This window comes from Azolla caroliniana, unplaced genomic scaffold, assembly GCF_043228905.1.
Source record: "Azolla caroliniana isolate FFs.n. ecotype wild unplaced genomic scaffold, voAzoCaro1.0.p SCAF_1, whole genome shotgun sequence".
Lineage (NCBI taxonomy): Eukaryota > Viridiplantae > Streptophyta > Polypodiopsida > Salviniales > Salviniaceae > Azolla > Azolla caroliniana.
Genome location: NW_028230436.1, coordinates 6,546,223 through 6,569,368, shown reverse-complemented (window position 1 = coordinate 6,569,368; position 23,146 = coordinate 6,546,223). Strand labels below are relative to the sequence as shown.

General features: G+C 37.8%; 1 protein-coding gene across 2 annotated transcripts; it reads right to left on the bottom strand.

The window, feature by feature from the left end:
* Positions 1–1,922: 1,922 nt before the first annotated feature.
* Positions 1,923–22,436, bottom strand: SYD (P-loop containing nucleoside triphosphate hydrolases superfamily protein). Of its 2 annotated transcripts, none has more exons than XM_087322121.1 (29): positions 22,304–22,436; positions 18,673–18,953; positions 18,517–18,578; positions 16,982–18,404; positions 16,228–16,457; positions 16,046–16,107; positions 14,392–15,947; positions 14,145–14,239; positions 13,855–14,040; positions 12,654–12,834; positions 12,392–12,559; positions 12,274–12,317; positions 12,132–12,188; positions 11,959–12,055; positions 11,647–11,819; positions 11,356–11,569; positions 11,150–11,275; positions 10,801–10,890; positions 10,599–10,715; positions 10,430–10,510; positions 10,251–10,358; positions 9,640–9,809; positions 9,474–9,552; positions 9,154–9,228; positions 8,945–9,042; positions 8,206–8,313; positions 8,048–8,105; positions 7,755–7,961; positions 1,923–7,604 (listed from the first exon to the last, which is right to left on the bottom strand). In XM_087322121.1, exons 2-29 carry the CDS (start codon positions 18,775–18,777, stop codon positions 2,238–2,240), a joined length of 11,337 nt encoding a protein of 3,778 aa, XP_087178247.1. In that variant the 5' UTR covers positions 18,778–18,953; positions 22,304–22,436; the 3' UTR covers positions 1,923–2,237. The 2 variants fall into 2 exon arrangements, with proteins under 2 accessions (XP_087178247.1, XP_087178255.1); XM_087322129.1 differs by having other exon boundaries at positions 22,300–22,417.
* Positions 22,437–23,146: the final 710 nt, after the last annotated feature.

Sequence of the window (23,146 nt, the reverse complement as noted above, 5' to 3'; positions counted from 1 at the left end):
GTCCAATATGCATTGCATATAACAATGTTTAATGCAATGTCTCTTGACTGAATAACATGGTTGATATGCTTTTCATTGATTTTAGTTCTCCATAGTCTAAAACCACAATTGTTCGGCATCCAAGGTAAAGAAACTATTGTCTCTTGACTCAATCATTTAAGGTTGTGGTCCTCACGTTAGCTTCATCCAAGTTGGGATAGTACTAACTCTACCTATAATTAGGTAACCTACAACTAAACATGTCTATATAGACGTCTTCATTAAGGAAAAATGATCACCAAACAAGCAAATTTTATATGACTATATTTTAGAAGTAGAAAACTTGATAAATGTTGTATTTGTATTGGATATAGTCACCTGAAATGAAATTCACACTATTGAATCAAATTTGCCACATATGATTGATGGCTACATACATAAAAGCATAGGGATTTCACCATATGCCAACCAAACATGAAGGGATCCAAATTGTGGTAGGTTGGTGAAACCAAAGAATCATGCCAACCAAGTATGACATGCATAACTAGGCATTACTAGAGCTTGTTGAAGAACAATAGAAGGGAGAAGAAAACGCTTAAAACGTTGGACACTACTCACTAGATTGGAAAATGTTGGCCAAATAGGTAAGAGTGATGTCAACAAAAAATAAATGACTAACTAAATGGACAAATATGTTCACAATTCATCCATAGCGCAACCTTTGGTTTAAGAAGTAGAAACATGGGCAATATGAGGAACTTGTTCCACAATTCCTTAAATGACATTGATTTTTTCAAGCATCTTAGAGTGACTCATAGTTACCATTAGTTATGCAATGAACATTTACATTCTTTAGGTTCATACACAAAATTTGGCTAGCATACAACGTATCCAACTTGGGTTATCAGAAGCTAAACTGTGAAACCATTTGAATAAATTAATGGGCATGATCGTAACCAAATAGTACGGCAAAATTCATAGTCTAAAGCTTACTAGGTTGTGGAAGTTGGATAGAGTTGAAAGGATATAGAAAAACACAGTTTCAAACGCACTAAGGTACTATGGATCATCTATGTGAGAAGTATTTAGTTGCGAACTAAACTTTTTAGCATCTGAGTTTGTTCCTTGTGGGCCCTCATATGAAGGCAAATCAAACCAATTGTGGGACACACGAAGTTTGAAACCACTGCTACAATATTTAAAGTAACTAGTGGGGACATCAAAAGCTTCTTATTTGATGTGTAAAGGTAATGATTTTACGTTCTGCTTTAGTAAATGATATATTGGTTATTAACTTACTATGTTATTTTAATTCAAGTTTTTCCCACAAAACTTACAAACGAAATAAAAAACATTTCCCTTCTACATTGTCAACTCTTCCAGTAATACTTTTTAGAAATCAAGCTATATCTCCATCAAAGACTCACCATATTTTACTCTTTTGATTTTTAGTTTCATCACTTAACTACTACCGTTTCCAATTCAACATGAAGCCAAAGGTATGTATGTCCTTTTAGCTCTTCACACAGTTGTCAATAAAATGAATTTGGTAAAGCCACAATCATGAAACTTCATTGACATATACAAACAATCGTTGCATTAAATTGACTTCTGAATTGCAACGAAAATGCCATAAGCTTTCCAAACTTTCAAGGAGTAACATACCTTGGGAATTATTATTTTTAGTGGATTGAACACCCAATTGTTTTTCAAGCACATGTGCTAGAAAATATAAATAAGCTGTAATTCACAAGACATTTTGTCTACATCAATATTACAGTGAAGAAGAAAAATTGCCAGCATGCATAAATATACAATTAAAAAGATTTGAACAGAATCAACGTTCACACTGCTATTCTGGTGCATATTATTGAATTCAGTAGTTTCACAAGGAAAAGTAATTACTTTCATGTTATTTTCATAGTTTTATACTGAGAATCACATATAATAATAGAAATGAGAATTAAAAAACTCTAACTTTGAGAGTATACATTTAATAGAATTACTTTTCATATGCTTTCCGGTATTTTTACACTAGGAAAAGCAGAAAGATCCCTTTAAGTGTGTCATCACAAATAGCTTTCACTTGTAAGGTTCAGTTGGGACAAAAAATAACTGCATTCGTTATTTATTTCCCACTGAGAATTTGCCAAATCACAACGAAGAATGCTTGTTTTACACAATCTAAATCGAGTTAAAAAAAGAAATTATACCTCCACCCATTTCATACATTGATTTTTACAAACAAAAAGTGCCCATCAGCTAGAACTAGTTTGCGACGTTAAATCACCTCCACAATCATCCTTATCCAATGCTTCTTTGTTCTCACCACCCCCACCTCTACTATCAACATTATACACCACTACTTTCTCTTCTTTTTCTCCACATTGGGTTTTGGACAAAGTAACGCCCTCATCATGAGACTGGCAATCATTTTCACTAATATTCTCTGTGGACTCAATCACCTTCTCAAACTTTGAATCAATTTTACTTTCGTGGCTTATCATTGTTGGTATATCTGAAGTGTCTATTTTTACCTCATGTATTTGTTGAGTATTCACTGACATTTGTTCCACTGTCTTATCATCGAGAACTTCCTTGAATTTTAAATCAATGTTGACTGTTGAATCAACAATACTGTGGTTTGTTGTTACATGATGTATTGGTTGTGCATTCAATGATATTTGTTCCACTATCTTATGCTCGGGGAACTCATGGAAATTTGTGTCAACATCGACCGTGGAATCAACAATACTAAGGCTAGCTGCTACTTGATGTATTTGTTGAAGATTCACTGGCATTTGTTCCATTGACTTACCCTCAGGGACGTCATTGAATTTTGAATGAATATTAACAGTCGAATGGACCGTACCATGGCTTGCTGTTACTTCATGTATTTGTTGAACATTCAACTGCATTTTTTCCACCATCTTATCCTCGGGGGCCTCATTGATGTTTGAATCAAGATTGACTGTTGAGTCAGCAATGCCAGGGCTTGCTGTTACTTCATGTATTTGTTGAACATTCAACTGCATTTTTTCCACCATCTTATCCTCGGGGGCCTCATTGATGTTTGAATCAAGATTCACTGTTGAGTCAGCAATGCCAGGGCTTGCTGTTACTTCCTCTATTTGTTGAACATTCAACAGCATTTGTTCCACCATCTTATGCTTAGGGGGCTCATTGATGTTTGAATCAAGATTGACTGTTGAGTCAGCAATGCCAGGGCTTGCTGTTACTTCATCTATTTGTTGAACATTCAACAGCATTTGTTCCACCATCTTATCCTCAGGGACCTCATTGATGTTTGAATCAACATTGACTGTTGGGTCAGCAATGCCAGGGCTCGCTGTTACTTCATGTATTTGTTGAACATTCAAAGACATTTGTTCCACCATCTTATCCTCAAGGACCTCATCGATTTTTGAATCAACATTGACTGTTGAGTAAGCAATGCCAGGGATTGCTGGTACTTCATGCATTTGTTGAACATTCAACGACATTTGTTCTGCTATCTTATGCTTGGGTACCTCGTTGAAAATTGAAACAACGCCGATGGTGGAATCAGCAATACTGTAGCTTGCATTTACTCGATGTATTTGTTCCACTGTCTTATCATCAACAACCTCAGTGAATTTTGAATCAACATTGACTGTTGAATCAGAAACACTGTGGCTTGTTGTCAATTGATGTATTTGTCGGGCAATCACTGGCATTTGTTCCCCTATCTTATCCTCAAGGACCTCATCAATTTTTGAATCAACATTGACTGTCGAATTCAAAATACGGTGGCTTTCTGTTACTTCATGTATTTGTTGAGTGTTCACCGACATTTGTTCCACTATCTTATCCTTGGCAACCTCATTAATGATACCATCGTTTGCTGTTGCTTCACAGACTGGTTGAACACTCATTGGCAGTGGTTCCACTATCTTATCCACACTCAGTTTTGAATTGACATTCACTGTCGAATCCACGATACTATGGCTTCCAGTCACTTGATGCATTTGTTGTGCATTCACTGGTATTTGCTCAACAATCTTATCCTTAGGAACTTCATTGACTGTGGAATCAATAATATCATGGCTTGTGATTGCTTCATCTATTTGAAGCGTGTTCATCACAATTTGTTCTCCAACTTTATTCTTAGGAACCTCGTTAAGTTTTGAATCCACATTGACCTTTGAACCAACAATAAATTTGGAATCAACATTGATTTTTGGATCCACGTTGATGTTTGAAACCACATTACTACCACTTGCTGTTATGTCATGTATTTGTTGAGCAGTTACCGCCATTTGTTCCATGATTTTATGCTGATGGGCCTCACTCAATTTTGAATCAATGGTCACCTTTGAATCCACATTGACGTTAGGATCAGCAGTAACTTTTGAAACCACGTTACTATGTGTTGCTGTTACTTCACTTATTTGTTGAACAGTCACTGCCATTGGTTCCGTGGTTTTATGCCGAGGAATCTCATCCATTTTTGAGTCAACACTCACGTTTGAATCCAGATTGAATTTAGGATCAGCGGTATCTTTTGTAATCACATGAATATTGCTTGCTGTTACTTCACGTATTTCTTGTGATGTTACCCCATGTATTTGTTGTGAAGTCACTGCTATTTGTTCCACAGTTTTCTGTTGAGGTTTCTCGCTCGTTTTTGAATCAATGGTCACCTTTGAATCAACATTGAGTTTAGGCTCAACGACATGTTTTGAAACCAAGTTACTATGACTTGCTGGTATTGAATGTATTTGTTTCGCAGTCACGGCTATTTGTTCCACGGTTTTCTGTTGAGAGACCTCACTCATTCTTGGGTCAACTTTCACCTTTGAATCCACGTTTACTTTGGGATCAGCCGATACTTTTGAAACCATGTTACTATGGCTTGCTGTTACTTCATGTAACTGTCGAACAGTAACTGCCATTTGTTCCGTGTTTATATGCTGAGGCACCTCATTTGCTTTAGAATCAATGGCCACCTTTGAATCGACATTGAGTTTAGGATCAGCAGAAACTTTTGAAACCATGTGACTATGGCTTGCTGTTACTTCATGTATTTGTTGAGCAGTAACTGCTATTTGCTCTGTGTTTATATGCTGACGGATCTCATTCACTTTAGAATCAATGGTCACCTTTGAATCAACATTGAGTTTAGGATCAGCAGTAACTTCTGAAACCACGTGACTATGGCTTGCTGTTACTTCATGTATTTGTTGGGCATTCACTGCCATTTGTTCCAGGGTTTCAAGCTGAGGAACCTCATTCACTTTTGAATCAGCATTCACCTTTGAATCCACATCAACTTTATGATCAGCAGTAACTTTTAAAGCCACGTGACTATGGATTGCTATTACTTCACAAATTTCTTGAGTAGTAACTACCATTTGGTCTACAGTTTTATGCTGAGGGACCTCATTCACTTTTGAATCAGCATTTCTCTTTGAATCCACATTGACTTTGGGATCAGCAGTAATGTTTGAAACCATGTGGCTATGGATTGCAGTTACTTCATGTATTTGTTGAGAAGTCCCTGCCATTTGTTCTATGGTTTTATGCTGATGGATCTCATTCACTTTTAAATCAGCATTTACCTTTGAATCCACACTAACTTTAGGATTAGTGGTAACTTTTGAAACCATGTTATTGTGGCTTGCTGTTACTTCATGTATTTGTTGATCAGTTACTGCCATTTGCTCCACAATCTTATCCTTGGGGACGTTATTGATTTTTAAATCAAGATCAAGTTTTGAATCAGCATTGACTTTTGAATCCACACTGGCTTGTGAATGAGTGGTAACTTTTGAAACCATGTTACTAGGCCTTCCTGTTATTTCATGCATTTGTTGGGCAGTTATCAACATCTGCTCCACAATCTTATCCTTGGAAAGCTCCTTGATTTTAAAATCCATATCGATTTTTGAATCAGCAGTGACTTCTGTCTCGACATTGACTTTTGAAATAACATTTTTATGGCTTGCTGTCGCCTCATGTATGTGTCCAACATTAGCCCCACATTGTTCCATGATCTTATCCTTTGATACCTCATTGATTTTTGGATCAACAACACTAGTTTGCCTTGCTGTTGCCTCAAGTAATTGTTGGGTACTGACTGACATTTGTTTCAAGATTTTATCATTGGGCACCTCATCAATTTTTGAATCCATGTTGATTCCTGGATCAATACTATTTTTTGAATCAACATTACTATGGCTTTCTCTTCCTTCACCTATCTGTAGCACATTCACTGTCATTTGTTCCAATATATTATCCTTGGGGACCTCATTGATTTTTGAATGCACTTTGCTTTCTGAATTATTATTGATTTTTTGATCAACTTTGAATTTCACCTGAACATTACTGTGGTTTGAGGGTATCCTATGTTTATCTTGAGCATTACTGGACCTTTTCTCCAACATTTTATCCTTGGGAACCTTTTTGATTTTTGAGTCAATACTAGTTCTTGAGATCATATTGCCTTTTAAATCCACATTGGTCTCATTTGCTCTTAGCTCATCTATTTTCTCAGCATCCGCTGACATTTGTTCCAAGACTTTATCCTTCAAGACCTGATGGAATTTTGTGTCCATGTTGCCTTTTGGATTCACAGTGATTTTTGAATCAACGTTTTTGTAACTTGCTGTGATTGGTGTTGTTGGAACATCTCCTTTTAGCTGATCAACATTGCTTTTTACCATATTGATTGTTGAATCAACGTTTCGTTTTGCCACATTGACTATTGAATCAACATTGGCATTTGTATTCACATTGAATTTTGAATCAACATTTTTGTGGCTTGCTGTTATCTGTGTCATAGAGACTCGTTCCAAGTTCTTAGCTTCAGGGATCGCATTAATAATCATACGAGGCAATGCCACAACACCAGCAGCTTGTGGCACTTTGGATGCCGAAAGGTCCTTTCCAGTCAGTGCAGAATTTATTTGTGAGTGTTGAGAATTTGCTTGGCTTTTATACATTTCTGCTTCAAATTTAGAGGCCTTTGGCATGGGTGCACAGATTTTATGATTGTTCGTTGGAGTTTCAACTGAACTGTGATTTCCACCAGCAATATTTTCGTCTGTTTTCACATTTGTCACCATCTCCAGCGCTCTCTCAACTGAAGCTTGGCCAACACTATTTTTACTTGAGCCAGATGGCATCGGACTTGGCCCCAACACCTGTTTTGCTAGATTCACTACAGTTTTCTTCGGATCCTCCAGATCTTGAGAAGCAGTATATGTGACTGACCCTTTGCGCCCAGATAGACCAACATTTTTAGCTTCAGTGGGCTTAAGGGGGGTAATAGATGCATTCTTTGAATCAGTGGATCTAAGTGGGGTAACAGATGTATTTTTTTTTGGCCTTCCCCGACCTCTTTTTACAGGTGTTTCTTGGACAATTGCTGGCTGAATTGGGGCTGTCTGAATAGGGTCTGTCTGAACAGGGGCTTCCTTGATAGGAGTTTCATGAATAGGTGTTGTTTCCTCTGTGATAGCCTCTTCAAGTTGTACTCTGTTTTTGCCTCTTTCATATTGTCGTTTCCTTATTGGTTCTGAATCATCCGCTTGGCATAGTTCCTCAAACTCCTGTTCAGATAATTGATCTCCATATGACCGTACCTGAAACAGACAAAACAATGGAAATTAGAATTTCTTTGTCAATAGTTTCGTCTACCTTTGATTTTATTTACATTTATTTTACTACTTATCAATATTTTATCTTCATCTTTTTTGCACAGAAACATCCTTGTTTATTTATTTATCTCTTGCCTCTCTAGCTCGTTTTCCCCTTCCATAATGTTGGGTATCAAGTGTTCCTCCTCTTCCAGACTTTATCTTTTCCCCAGCTCTTCCGGCCTCTGTCGCCTCAATTGCAGTGAGAATGGGCAGCAACTCATGTTCTTGCAGCAATCGAGGAGGTGGTGGTGACACGAGAGCTTCTTCACTACTCTCTCCCAGACATTTTCTCCATCCCAACTGAATAAGGAACTTCAGTCTTCAGAGAAGCTACCCAGAAAATGGAGATTATTATGCTTAGAACCAATAATTCATCTAGCACAAACCTGTTCTTCTTCCATCCTTGCTTTATCGACAGCTTCAAATATGTCAATTTCATCCTCACTGTACGAGACATAAATTGGGAACTTAGATTCCTAGACAAAAAGGAGTAAATAATGTTTCCTTTCCCTGATTTTATCAACATTTTTATTTCACCACAAACCTGCGTGCAAGAAGGTAATTGAGAGCCTCATCGTCCAACACTGGAGTCTCATCTTCTTGTTTGTTTCCGCGCAACAAAGTCTCTAAATACTCCTTTCGATCTTCAGCACTGCAAAATAAGCAAATTTGGCGATAATCATATTGGTGTCATATCCAATGATGATAAGTACTTCTATTGAAAAGAATTAAACCAGTTCAAACGATCAATCAAATACAGATTAAGGCCAGAAATCAAGTACAGGTTAAGGCATAGAACATGAACATTAGAATATAGAGTGCCAGAGACACACAAGCATTGTAGAACTGTTAAGAACGAGTTCCCTACTTGAATGTCTAGGCATTAGATTGATTGTGTTGATGGTATCAATTCTGAGAGAAAACCAAACTAATAACCAAATACCAACTAAAAGAAGTGCAACCAAATAACCAAAGAGCAACCAAACAATTTCCAAATATGATTTTTCCTTGTTTTATCAGAAGTGCAAGGCTTTACAATCTATTACACTGAAGAAACAATAAATATTCATGCAGATGATTCTACTTTTACAATGAAGAAAAATATTCATACATCAATGCATCTTAACAAATGTGCACATCCGCTGTCAATTGCACTATTATGAAAACATTGACGGTATTGGTGCCAGGTGAAAACCAAACAAATTGCCACATACCAACTGAAAGCAAACCAAGAGCATCCAAGACATTTCCAGATATGATTTTAGTTTGTTTTATCAGAAGACCTGGTATTATTGTCGAAAAAGCCTGCTGTAATGCTTTGATTTGCAACCCCAAGTTTGTGTTCTGCTGCTGCTCTGACTTGTTCTTCCACCGTTTGAACCTATTTGAAATTATGGTGTGTAAATTTGAAAGTTCAGCATATACTTTTGGAAGCAGAAATAAAGACAGATTCTTATATATTTGGTTATCTTGTAGTAAATAGGCTACATACTGTTTCTAGCCTCAGAACAAGTACGTCCCTCTTTTGTCCAATCCGATGTGCACGTGCTTGAGCTTGGAGATCTATCTGTAATACCAAGACACTCAATGTGACAGGATCTGATCATCAATTTAATTAAACACTAAAATTCCCTTTAAACTTTTTGAATATTTACCGGAACACCCCTGTGGTATAAAATTTATTTTTATGGAAGGGATATAGTGGTACATTTTGAAAACACATATTCTGGTTTCTGATAAATCTCCAACATGTTGGAGGTATCGTTAATAGAAAATACTCTAAGAAGAAAAGTAGTTTGAAGATTTCAAAACCTGTGGGTTCCAATCAGTATCAAATAGTATTACTGTATCAGCTGCCTGAAGGTTGATCCCAACACCTCCAGCACGAATACTAGTGAAAAACGTGGAAAATAATAATCAATCAACTGTCCTTCAAAACTTACAGGATTCTCTCCAGCTAAAATATACAGTAACAAACCTCAACAGGAAGAGGAAGGCCTCTGAATTTGGGGCGTTAAAATTTTCAATTAATGAACCACGATCTGTCCCATTTGTGTGGCCATCAAGGCGAAGATAAACATATCCTCTCCATTGAAGGTAATCCTCCATTACATCCAGCAATCTTGTCATTGTAGAAAACAGAAGAATCTGATAGAAAGGAGCATATACAAACATCTATTAGGGGGCAAAATGGCCTACAAGACCCAACAATAATTTCTCATCTTGAAAAGATTGATAAAGGAAATGAATAAAACCTATTCTCATTATAACTTATACCAGTCATTTGACTATGAATATGAGCTAATGTGAGAACAAATAGATGAGGCTTTTGCCTTCTGGAGATTTACGACATAGGCTGGTCGAACATTGAGAACCACCATACGAGGCAGTAGGAATTTCATATACATAACTCTCCCACAAGATAGAAGAAATTTCAGGAATCACTACACATCTAGGATTCAAGATATATGCACCTAGGGCTATATTTTCTTTTCAATGAATTCATTAGGAGTATATTTCCAAACTCCAAAGGATTCTGATTCTAACACTCCAAACACCATGCCATAAGTAAAATTGATGTTCGTTTACCCGGTGATTCGTGGCCTTTAACTTTGGCAAAATGCGGTCCAATATTTCAAGCTTTCCACAAATACGAATAATTGATGGGAGATAGTGTGAAGGTAGCAGTTTCTCAGCCTGGATACAATAATATGTCAGTAATACAATATTAATTAAACAATGCTTCTCATTTACATTGAGAAACCTACCTCTTCTGTATGAAGATGGCTAAGATAAGGATGGTTGCAAATGTTCCGGAGCTCCATAACAGTATTATGAACTGCTCTTCCCTGATACCAAAGCATGAAAATGTTCACATACATGAAATAGCACTACAAGGATCATACTTGAGGAAATCTATAGATCTGACTAATATACCTTTGCATTCCCAATAGATCCAAGCTTGTCTTTCACCCGTTTCATCAGTAATTCTTGGTAGGCAGAAGCCCTACATCTTACAAGCCTTTCAATCTTCTCAGGAAGCTCATTCTCAACCTGCAATGATGGAGTTTACAAGGTCTAGATAAGACCAGGTTTAAAAGTAAATTTTCTTAACAGATATGCCCGTCAATAAACTTGCCTTATGTTTCAAACGGCGTAGAACAAATGGGCGAAGAACTTGATGCAACCTATTTATTATCAATAAATTCTCCTCCTCTGTTAAGAGAGCCTGAAACCCAAAAGGAAGGGTGATTCAGCATGTTAGTTAAAGAAAAACAAAATAAAAGCTTACAAATTTACAATGCATTAAGAAGCAGTTTTAGAAATCCACTCAGTTAGATAGGAGGTAACCCAATAACATCGGATAAGAATCTCAACTTGCATTGACCAGAAAAACAACAAAAACGCTTTTCCTTTCTTGCTTTTAAAATGTGTTTCCATAATACTATTAAATGCAATTCACATGATTATGATATTTTCCAATTGACCTGGTCAGCAGAAGCATCTGGCACATTCTCAAAAGGCTTATTGAACCATTGAGCAAAATCATCGGATGAATTGAAGATACTTGGAAGCAAGAAATTTAACAATGCCCACAGTTCTTCTAGCTTATTCTGCATAAGTATTATCAGAAAGTTAAAAACCATAAAATGCATAGAGTTCAATTACATAGGAATCTGTGCCTCCTGTTAACCTGAAGAGGTGTTCCAGTTAACAACAGTCTATGGTTACTTTTATAATTCCTCAGCTCAGCATTTAGCTTGCAAGATGCATTCTTGATTCGATGTCCTTCATCGATTATAATATAGTGCCAAGGTATTTTACAAAGCTTAGACCTATCATGTTTATTCATAAGATATTCATATGTGGTTAACAAGACATTGAATTGCTGCTGAACAACTTTTTCCCTGCCAGAGAAACAAAAACAGCATTAAGATTTTCCTATCCATAGAAAACATGCATATGAAACAGATATAAATTCTACCTGAATAATTTTCGTCGTTCTTCAGGTGTCCCTGTGTATGCAACTTTGCAAATGGTTGGAGCCCATGTGTTCAATTCAGATAGCCAGTTTGGTAAGACCGATGAGGGAACCACCACCAAGAAGGGGCCCCGGTCATTTTTTGTGTCTATCAAGTAGCTAAGAAGAGCTATCACCTGAAAAAAAAAGTATAAATGATAATGATTCTTTTATGAATGTTAAATCAGAATTCATACAGAAAAAGCTACCTAAAGAGAACACAAAGGACATCATCAAGCTAAATCAGAATTATACAAAGGTTCACAAAATAGTCACCTGTACAGTTTTCCCAAGACCCATCTCATCTGCTAGAATGCCATTCAAGCTATTGTTGTATAGTGACACCATCCATCTCAGACCACTTAATTGATACCTGATGAACCACCCTGAACAATTATTACAAGGTTCTTAGAAAACAAAGTGAGACAAGAAAACTGAAGCGCACTCACTCCCGCAGTTTTCCACCAACAAGTGCTTGAGGTTGCTCTTGGATAGCCTCTTTTACACTGAAAAGGTCAGGATTAGAACACAATGGTTTAGTAATGCATCTTGGATGTACAACAAATTGTATTAATCGCACTTCAACCTTACCTATGTGCCATTAGGTAATATTTCTCATTGCTTTCAAGATAATGCTGTGATAATGGAGATAGGTCAGCATGAATCAACAACGGAGATCCAATAGCAATCATTAATTGTCGTACTATACCTGTGCTTGGTCATTGTCTTCATCAAATATCTCACTTTCAATATCCATGCTTGGCTCATTACCAGTTGCTCTAGATTGCATTTTTTGCTGCTGAAGCTTCCCACCAAGAGTTTGGAGATATCCTTCTGTCTCTTTTAGAAGCTGTTTTACCCTATCTGACTTTGCATCCTGCTCAATGCAAATTTTGACATATTTGAATCCATATGTCAATTTAGAAGGTGTAGAATATCAAAATATCTCCATATCAAATCAGGAAATTTACCTTAACCATTCGTAGGTATCCTTCCACATCATTATTTTTTAGCAAAGTAATTTTCTCACGTTGAATTTTATCTAGTTTCTCCTTATGAGCTCGGTCCTTTTTTTTATGGAACTCTTTGATGTAGCGATTAAAGCTCCTCCAACGTTCTCGTTTTGATTTATTCCAATCATCCACCCTTTCTCTGCAGAAGAAGGCCTTCATCTTTAGAAACAGTAAAACATTTCAAAGCATAAAAACAATAATTGCAATTCAAATCCATAAAATGTCCAGCATCTAAAACTCAGGACATGATATTTTATATAGAATCATAAAACTGGATAGAACACGGACAGTATAGATAACACCAGTATTTTCTCTATCGGAAACTTGGCCAAATCCAAATATGACTGAATGCCAGTATGTGTATCATTTTAAAGATTCCCTTTATTCATTGATCCATGCTTTGGCAGTTCTCCTATTATATGTACATACATTCCTTACTGTTTTGACCGCCTACGAGACTTTGTCTTCACAATGACTCCTCAAACATGTTATTCGTCAATGGGTCATAATGAGAAAGCATGGCCACTGTGGAAATTTAAGAATATACTATATTGGAGCCCAATCATTCTGTTAAAAACACATATTACAAGCTGATCTCCTATTAAAGAGGTTAGCATGGCAATCTATAGTTAATAGAATAAACAAGTATGAGGATACAGCGTTAATTTTCCAAATGGCTACTCCTTTAAATAGTGAATGGGATGAGGAAGAAATGCAAAAGGACGTCGTCTGTCCAGATTATAGCTATCCGTGCTGAGGTGGCCAAGACATCCATAATCAGGTGATCTATTTACATAGTGAGTGGGGTGAGGAAGATATGCGAAAGGACGTCTTTCCAGATTATAGCTATCCAGACTGAAGGGCCATAGAGCCTCCCTAATGCTCATTGTCCTACAACATATGAATGTGCATTTAAACATATGCTTGAAACATCAACCTCACAAATCACTCTTAATGGGATAAATGGTTGATGTTCTTGACAGAGTACAATCAGGCAGGTTACTTAGAACTTCGGCAAAACATATGTATTCACAATTCAACTTCATAATTACAGGAGCACCTCTACTGTGTTAAGGCTGCATTAAAATATGCCATTGAATATTCCAAATACTTTGTAAAATATTGCATTAAGATAACAATAACACACTAAGATATTTACTTGTGGGTTTCAAGTTCACGGTAAAATTCTTTTTGCCTCTCCTTTGTCCTCCTAGAACGCTCTTCTTTATGCTTCAATTCCAGTCTTTCCAACTGCTTGGTCCTTCTCCCTGGGCGAGTCCTTTTCATACTCCTCAACATTTCAACTTCAGCTGTAATCGGCTTGAAAAAATCATGCAAAAAATCCCTGTCATAGAGAAAACCTCAACGATATAGTCTGTTTTACAATTTGCAAATATAGTGCTTCACTGTGAAAAATTTAATCAAGCCAAAATTATTAGTATGATGTACCGTCGTAGCCTTCTTTGGAGTTGAAGCAACTCTAATTTCTTCAGCTCGATGACAATTTTAGTTCTCATTGATATGTCCTCTGAATTTACAGCCTCCTGATACCAGTAGAATTTATGATAATATCAGCTCTTATACGTTTCAATCTAATAGCTTTATGTACCTAAAGAGTACAGTTAAAATCTCTTGCCAACCTCATTCAAAACTCAGTACACAAAATCCTACCATCGTTTTCAAATAGGTAAATTACCTTTAATTGATGAAATCGTACTGCAATTCTTTCTTCTGTTTTGCTCTGCTTTTGCGCCCAGCTCTGCTCCTCCAGCTGCTTTCTTTTCTTTTGGTCCAATGTCCATTTCTCAATGGTTGTATACTCTAGTTTGGGTGGAAGTTGAATAGATGTCTCCATTAATGCAAGCTGTTCCTCTTCATCTTCACCAACATCCGCTTCTGATCCTTGTTCTTCTTGGTCTTCTATCCCCTTGTCAGGAGTTTTCTTTGTAACATGATCTGGAATTTTCATTGGTGGTGCTTTAGATTCTGTTGCGGCAGCAACAGATGTTGATACAGGTGCTCCCATCATTGTGGATCGTCTTATCATTTCAGTTGCTTCAAAGGATAATTTTTCGTCACCATTTTCAGAAACCTGCATGGGCATTACTTGCCTACCACTTGTATCAATTTGATACTCCAAAGAATTCCCCATGAAAGTGGTAGGTGCACTAGTAGAATATGGATGAATATCGTTCAAATTCCGTCCACTCATAGTATCATGAGAAGGAGCCATTCCATGGATCTGTGCAAAGTTATTGCCTTCTTGGTTCATTCCCGGATTAGTTAGACCAGAGCCATGATATTCTGGATGCATAGGAATACTATTTAAACCGGTAGCTTGGCCCATGCTAGGAACCCTAACAGAATTTAAAGGTTGCATCACTGTGTCCAAGCTAACACCATGTGGAAGAGAGGCTATTTGGCTCCTTGGACGTGGTTGCATCGATTGTCCACCTTTAAAAACACCCATAAAAGCTCGCATATTCCCCTGTTGACCAACAATACCAAGACTATCATTGATACCTGATTGGGCAGATTTAGTATCCTCTCCTATTTCTGCATTGGGCTGTTCCACATATTTCCCATATCCTCCACCTTGTGAGCTAGCAATTTCTGACCAAGATGAATATGGGTCTGTCTTTTCTGGTGATTTGGATTGAATAAGAGACTGAGCTGGCATATCTTGTTTTGCATTATAATTAATGTAATTGCTATAGTTATCATTCCCAGCTTCTTCCTGTGTCCGTGCAGAATTTAATGGAAGTTTCTGAGAATTATAATTTCCAGACCCATCCATTCCTTGTGTAGGCATATTCTGCCTTTCAGGTATAAACGATGCATCTGCATCTTCTGCTATCTGGGCTTTCCTTCTGGAGGCTAGAACTGCCTTTCTCTCCTCCTTTGAGAGGGTGGGATCAATACGTCGATATTTTCTTTTCAATTTTGGAGGTTTTTTAGTGGCATCGTTATCTTGATTGTCGGTTCCCTGGGAGTCACTTGGTGTGGATGCTTTAGATATTCCCATCAAACTAGCTTCTGCTGAGGAATCCAAAGAATCCACCCTCCTAGATCTATCCATTTGCTCATTCTCCTTCTCAACCCTTTTGTTTTCATCAAATGCCATTGCTTTCTCAACCCTTTTGCCTTCATCAAATGGTATTTCTTCCCCATCAACTGAGTTTCTGGCTGCCCTTGCCTGATCAGACCTTTGATTTTCAAATCTGGAAGGCCCTGCACTATTTGGTTGTTCAACTGAAAACCAGTACATGTGAAGTTAGAAATAACCCCAACTGTCTGCAGCTCACTATGTAGCAAAGAAAACATTATGAAGAAGAAAAATATGAACAAACCTATCCTTTCTTGTCCATCCAAGGCAAGAGCTAAGTGCAATCTCTTAGGTGCTGTTCTATTCCTGCACAAAATAGACAAGCAAATAGCTTTGATACATGTATTTTGCCTCTTCCATATAATTATTTCACAAAAAGTACTTGCTCCAATTTCAACGAGAACATGCAAACGGTATCATACTGACCGTAGAGATAAAAACACAAGGCATTGAGCTCTAAGTTGTTTTAGCTGATGTCCTGAAAATGGAGATGGCCAGCTCCTTGAAGGAAATGGTTCAGGTTCCATTTTCAAATTCTCACTGCTTGGGTTTTGCCCAGCTAGATTCCTCTTTGACAAATCCATTGAAGCTGCCCTATCTGAAGTATCTTTCCATTCAAATGAGGTATCATGAATGAACGAACCAACATTAGCATTCTGCAGATACATAATCATCACTATTAGGTTTCTTCCTCACTTGTGTTTTTAAGAAAACGATTCTCTCTTAAATTGTGTTCCAAAAAAACCATACAGAATCGCATTCCCCGCTTAATTCTGATTCAATTACGTAATTATAGTCATTTCCATGGACACACAAAAGTGTTAGGCACAATACAGTTTCAAAAATAACAGGAAGAAAAACCTAGGTGTTAAATTACCCTCATAGATTCTTGGGTGAATCTAAACCAAAAAAATTAACTTTATTTCTGAAGAGATTCCAAAAATTAATTTACCAATGCTTTTAAGCATGGCTCAATAATTCAATCATTTTAGAAATATAGAAATTAAACATTTTAAAATAATAATCCAAGAAAAAACGAAGCCTGAATAATCAATAACAGTCTTTAGAGTTATAAACTTCTTAATTAGTTAATTAGAAGACAGTGCAAAGAGGCTTTTAAGGTTTTGTTGGTAAAAAAGTGTCTTATGTAAATAAAAGATCAAAGAAGAACACAAAAAACCTGTGGAGCATGCCGGTTTCCACCCTGCATTTCCATAGGAAATTCCATATCTCCATCTGATTGAGGCATTCTACTAGGAGAGTTCATGGCACCCTGTGATTGTTTCCATCCACCATCACCTTGGTATTGTGAGGCTGTAGGTTGGTTGACATAATCATGTTTCAAACCCATTTGGATTCCTTCTTTTCCAGCCCATGATGAGGTCTTCATAGAGGGCCTAACTGCTTGAATGCCAGCATTATGGAACTGTCCCTGTGGATCTACATTCCATTCTCTCTCTATGCGTTGGTGTTTCGGTATAACATTTCTGCTAGCTGCATCTGGGTCCAAGGATGATGGTCTTGAAACTGGTCCTGTTGGCACATCAACTGTAGAATCAAGGGTATTTGTTACAGGAAAAGCTGCATATTGGTTATATTGAATGCCTTGGGTGTTTTTCAAATTATGTTGTAATGGCAATCCAGATCTCGATCCTTGGTTCATCTGTGCATTGGTATCTACTACTCCTCCATTGAATGAACCTTCAGTTTCTGCAGTTCCAGGCACCAATGGTGTATTTCCAACTGGCATCAAATGGGTTGGCTTATCCATAACATCATCAGGTCTTCTTAAACTCGGTGCTTTCCTTGGGTTATTTTCTCCTGAATTATATATCTGAGTTTCTATCTGTTCAATCATTTGCGGAGATGATTGATGAGTGTGGATTGATGTTGCAGATAAAGGTCGTTGCGGGATAGGTGATCTCATTGGGATTCCTGTTGTCAGTTTATCTATATTCCTCATCTCTGGTGAGCTTGGCTTGCTTGATGGAGCCTCACCTTCTACTTTGCTTCCCCTGACTTTTGGTTTGGGCTGTTTCTCTGATACATTCCTTCTAGGTACCTTCAGATTACCCTGCTGTATACCCTCTTGAGATTTGTGTACTTGTGGTTCCATTTCTTCTTCTTTCTTCCTTTTCTCTCTAAGTTTGCCAATCGCCCCAAGGTCTGCATTACTACTACGCTTTGGTTCCCGATTCATTTTATGCGTCTCGGAAGAGGTTTGCTTTGTGGCCAAATAGCTCTCACTATGGGGAAGAGCCACACCTTTACCACTTGCTTTTGTACTTACTCCTTGAGTTAACATTGGATTATCCATGCTTTCCATTAAGCTTGTGGGTTGTGTTAGTAAGGAAGTGGGTCTATCATCGTCAGTAGTGGGTTGTTGGGTAGCAGTGGAAGCACCCTGTTCACCAGCATTTGCACTAGATGTGCCTGAGGCTCCAGATCTTTTGTCTTCTGAATTAGCTCTCTCTTGATCTTCACCTCCTGTACCTGTCCTAGTAGAATTCTCTCTCCAGAATGTCTCACTAGCTGCAAATAGGCCAGATGAAAAGAAGGCATTCTGATCTATGCCATTTCGCTGTAGAACAATCTCCATTGCTCTTCACAAGGATATATACATTAGAATTGGATCAAAAACGAAAATTATATTTAGAAATACAGAAGGTTGTTACTTTCTTGAGATTTTCTTTTATGAATTTCAACAAGCAATACCTGTAGATGACTTTGTAGGGAAACGTGTCTTCCTTGTTGTTCATAATCATATGTTGGCACATCTGAACATTAAAAGGAAAAAAAATCTTCACAATTGACTCAAACAAAAATTGTCTTCTGAACTAATTGTATGCAACTTTTTGACCATGATCTTACCAGAAATAGCCTACTAGCAAGTTTGGTCGGCTCTTCTGTCTTATCTGCAATAAGTCTCTGTAGAAATATTGAAGCTTCATGCTCCACATTTGCACCCGCTGCCATTTTTTTAGGTATATTGTCACTTCAAACTTAAGAGTGTATGACATATGGCACAGAAATAACTGTCATCCTCTTTCTTCTGTTCATCTTGGACCAGTAATAAAGTCCATCGGAATAAGCCAATATTTCACTTTTCTGCTAACTTTCCCCTTATTGATCCTTCATGTTTCCAGATAAACCTGTAGATCATTGATGAATGCATAAAAATCTAGCATACCTTCATAAGACCAAATAAAATATATGATCATACAAGTCATAAACTTGTTCATGTTAAGATACATTGGAGTCCATCTACTTGCAGAAAAGAGCTTCGAGTATCCATGCTCAAATTATAAACAAAAACATCATTGCATGCATTACCGATTTCTGAAAACTGCTAGTTTTGTCATCTCCAACATGGATCTAACAACATTGTCGGCTGATGGCACAATTAGTTATGCATTCACATACATTTTCATAAGACACGAGAGGAAAATGAGAATGTAAATGCTGAAAAAATGAGATAAATCTTATTGGAACATTACAATGAACGCCTTTCTAGTAGAAAAGTGTGGCTATCTCAAAGTACGAGGCCTTTCCATAAGATAATGGAAATACCTCCTAACACTTTATGATTACATTCTGTTGTCCTTAAAGACAATGAAAATAGCCATGCACAGCCTTCCTAGTAGAAAGACATTGCTTAATATTCACCAGCATGTAACCAATGAAATTTTTTGGGGGAGAGGAGGGGACCATGAGCATGGATACACCTGCACCACTTGGCCTCTCCCTCGCTGAAGCAGAAAATCCAAGAACAATCAAAAGCCCTCAGATATCCGGCCTCAAAGTCACTCATTGTGCAGAAGCGATTAAGAAGATAAGGGAATGTGAGTTACACCACCTAGAATGGTCAGGATACCTTTTACATCGGAACCACAGGCCACACCCACATTGAAACCCTTTGACCTCCTGCTCCTTTTCGAGAGACTTGGACGGAAATGAAACTAGGCCTAGCACACAGTCATTTCCTTTATAGAATATGTTACACTATAACAGCTTTTGTACCGTACTAAAACTCTTTTTATCTATGCTTCTTCTTCTTTTTTTGATGGTTGGGTCTCATTTTGTTGTAACCAATTGTCCCATGGGCCAAATTTGGTTTTAGAAGACGTTTTTCTATCAAACTGCAAGCTATCGAAGTACAAGGCTTGTCCTTGAGATAATGAAAATACAGCCTCACAAACTGTGATTCTGTCACCTCATACATTGTGATTGAAATTTTTCTCCTACTTTTCACGATGTTTCCTTTCCCAATAGATTCAAGAATAATTCCATCAGAGACAGTCTTTCAGCAATGGAGTGAACGTTGATTCCATGGGAACATTACAAGGATTGTCCTTATAATAATGAAAAAACAGAGTCAGTCATTGTGGTTTTGTCATTTTGCTCTTGTCTTTCTAGACACTTTAATTCCTAGTAGATTGAAAGAAGGGTGCATTTGAAGCACTTTTCTCTCAATAGAGTGAGAGTCAATTCCATGGAAAAGACTCCTTTGCTGAACAATTTTGGCCTATGGGTTGCCCTAATCCTTCTTTTGCTTCTTATCTTCTGCAAACCAGCTTTTCAGCATTATGAGCTGGCTTACATTGACTGCAATTATCTGACGTTTCATGTATAAAATCTAGGATTATTTTTCTTCCACAAATACAAAAACAACATAGGAGTTTGGAATGTGTATTGGAAGTCGGGGTGCCTATGTACACATTACACATAGAAACCCGTCCTTATCGGAGAAATTAGTCAACGAATATTTCCAACTCATACAATGAGATTTTCAATGGATGTATTTCCAAATCTGTGAGCAGAATGTATCCCAACTCATTCAACAAGGTCTTGAGGGTGTGACCCATCGTTAGTTGGAATACACAAAGCAATAACATAACTTACAATCTTTCAAGCAACATAAACGATCCGTTCACTCTCATTGAGTTAGCATTTGCCATGAAATTTTCATTGTGTCTACGCAAAGACGAGATCATACAAACAACCCTTTCAATGAGAGATATATCAAACAAAAAAAACATTCCAAATACCACAAAAGATATGCCTAGACGCATATTAAAACAAAAGATATCCCTGGACACATATTTTGTATCTGTCTGTAGCAAGATCTATAATGGATTTTGGATATAGACATTTTACTTTTTTGATATCCGTTTTAATGTATTGGCGGTTTTGAATGTGTTTGATAATAGCCTTATGCAGCATATGCTCAGTTAAAAAGTAATGCAGAATATTCACATCTACAACAACTCAATTTCAAGCTACAGACGCAAAATGTTCAGTTTTCTGAGAGAAGAAATAAGTCAATTTTACTTTTTTGATATCCATTTTATTGTATTGGTTGTTTTGAGGTGTTTGATAATAGCCTATACAGCATATGCTCAGTTAAAAAGTAGTGCAGAATATTCACATATACAACAACTTAATTTCAAGCTATAGAAGCAAAATGTTCAGTTTTCTGAGAGAAGAAATAAGTCGATTCTTCAAGAGAACCCACAGAAATGATCACGTCAGCCTAGCCTATTAATTGGGTCTGTTTCCAGAAAGATAGCAAATTTTATAATAAGAAAAAGGAAAACAATAGTGATGTCTTTTAAGAGGCCAAAATGACCTGTTAGAGACCAAGGGAAAATGATGGGTTACAACAGAAAATGCAGTCTCATCTCAGAGAGAACAAGCCAAGTCTTATATAAGTAAATTAGTAAAAATGCTAGCTGTACCAAATATTCGCCTTACCAAATCAAAGAGTGGAGAACGATGTGAGCTTAGATATTCATAAAAAAAACAGGTGTGAGCTGTGATGGACTTAGGACTTCTGGCTTTGAACAATCCCTGGCATGGTGAACCAGCCAAAGACAGAGAGGGTCTCTAAAGCAATGACAGCACTCTCCCGGTAGGGTGAAGGAGGTGACAGAACCCAGATGGACATGGCCTTTGGTATTGGGTGATATGGCTTTGAATTGTCAATATCTATCGGTCAGTGACAGGCCAATTGTGCAGATGGACGTTGCCTTCAACACCAGGTGAAAATGGCCTCCTTTTGTTGATAAAGCATGCAGTAACAGGGACATGGTTCCAGGTGGAGATGACAGTCAGCTACAAGTCCCCAATTTGTCAGACACTACGGGCAGTGACAGGCATGTGGGTCCAGATGGACATGGCCGATGATAGATGGATCAAAGAGAGATGCATCAGATAAGTAAATAGATGTTTTTTAGCGTCTTAGGGAAACCAAATACAGACTCTAGGAGAGGGGCAGGGCCATGGCAAGGGTCAAACGTAAGTCTTCTCAATTAATTATACGTAGTTTGGTGCTGCTGCATAAATCACGTTTAGAGAGAGAGAGAGAGAAGAAGAAGAAGAAGGAAGGAAGGAAGGAAGGAAGGAAGCTTACCAGGACTTCAACGGAAAGTATTTGTGTCGATAGATCGATGAGACAGACAGACAGACAGACAGACAGAAGCAGATGAAGAAGAAAACTTACCAGGTCTGCAAAGGCAAAGTCTTTCTGTCGATAGATCGAACGCAGAGAGGCAGGCAGGCAGGCAGGCAGGAGAAGCAGAAGAAGAAGTTCAGAGCTGAGGGAAGACCATGGCGACTCGTGTGAGCGAGCTATTTCTCGTCGATCGGAGAGAATGAAGGAATGAGTGTCTCTGCCTGTGTCTGTCTGTCTCTGTGTGTTCTCTGTGTGTTCTGTGTGTGTGTGTGTGTTTTCAGAAAACCGCTGAGATCTTTACTTTTGTTCTCCTTCTTCTGCTCTTTGTACCAAAGGCGGTTTTGAGAAAGGTGGTTTTGCGAGTGAGAGTGTCGTGTTTGTATCGGGAAACCTCATTTCTTTGGGCTTCTCGAGTCCATTCCTTTGACTAGCGGGTCAGTCCCCCAGGAGGAGCTACTAGACTTGAGGAGTCGAAGAAAGTGGTTTTTTGAAACTCGGCCAGTCCCCGCCGATGAGTCTACCTATGGCTTCCGCCCGCACTTTGTCTTTGTCTCGATCCCAACAATCTCTTCCCAAATGCCATCGGGACCTCCCTCGTCACCTTCACCATTTCTTGAGCTTTCTTGTAGGCTCGATCCAATCTTCAAAAAGGACTTGTACACCAACCCCCTCCATGTTCCTCTCTTCTTTTGTCTTCTTACGTTGTTTTACCAAACACAGTTTATGCATCTTCTCTAGTTCTTGTTTGATCTTTATTTTCACTAGCACTTTGTCATGTCACACGATCTCACGAAACCTGTCTCAACTCTTGGCTTTCTTTTGTCCTGTAAATCTCTCTATATGTGGTTCTTGAATGGGGATTATTGGTCTCTATATTTTGTCTTGTGTCTA

Excerpts from the sequence above, each read along its gene's own strand:
- SYD (XM_087322121.1), bottom strand. The coding sequence starts at position 18,777 with ATGGCAGCGGGTGCAAATGTGGAGCATGAAGCTTCAATATTTCTACAG. Across the intron at positions 12,318-12,391 it reads AAGACAATGACCAAGCACAG|CATTATCTTGAAAGCAATGA; the intron begins GTATAGTACGAC and ends CCATTATCACAG. Across the intron at positions 8,314-8,944 it reads TTTTTCGACAATAATACCAG|TGCTGAAGATCGAAAGGAGT; the intron begins GTCTTCTGATAA and ends CTTATTTTGCAG.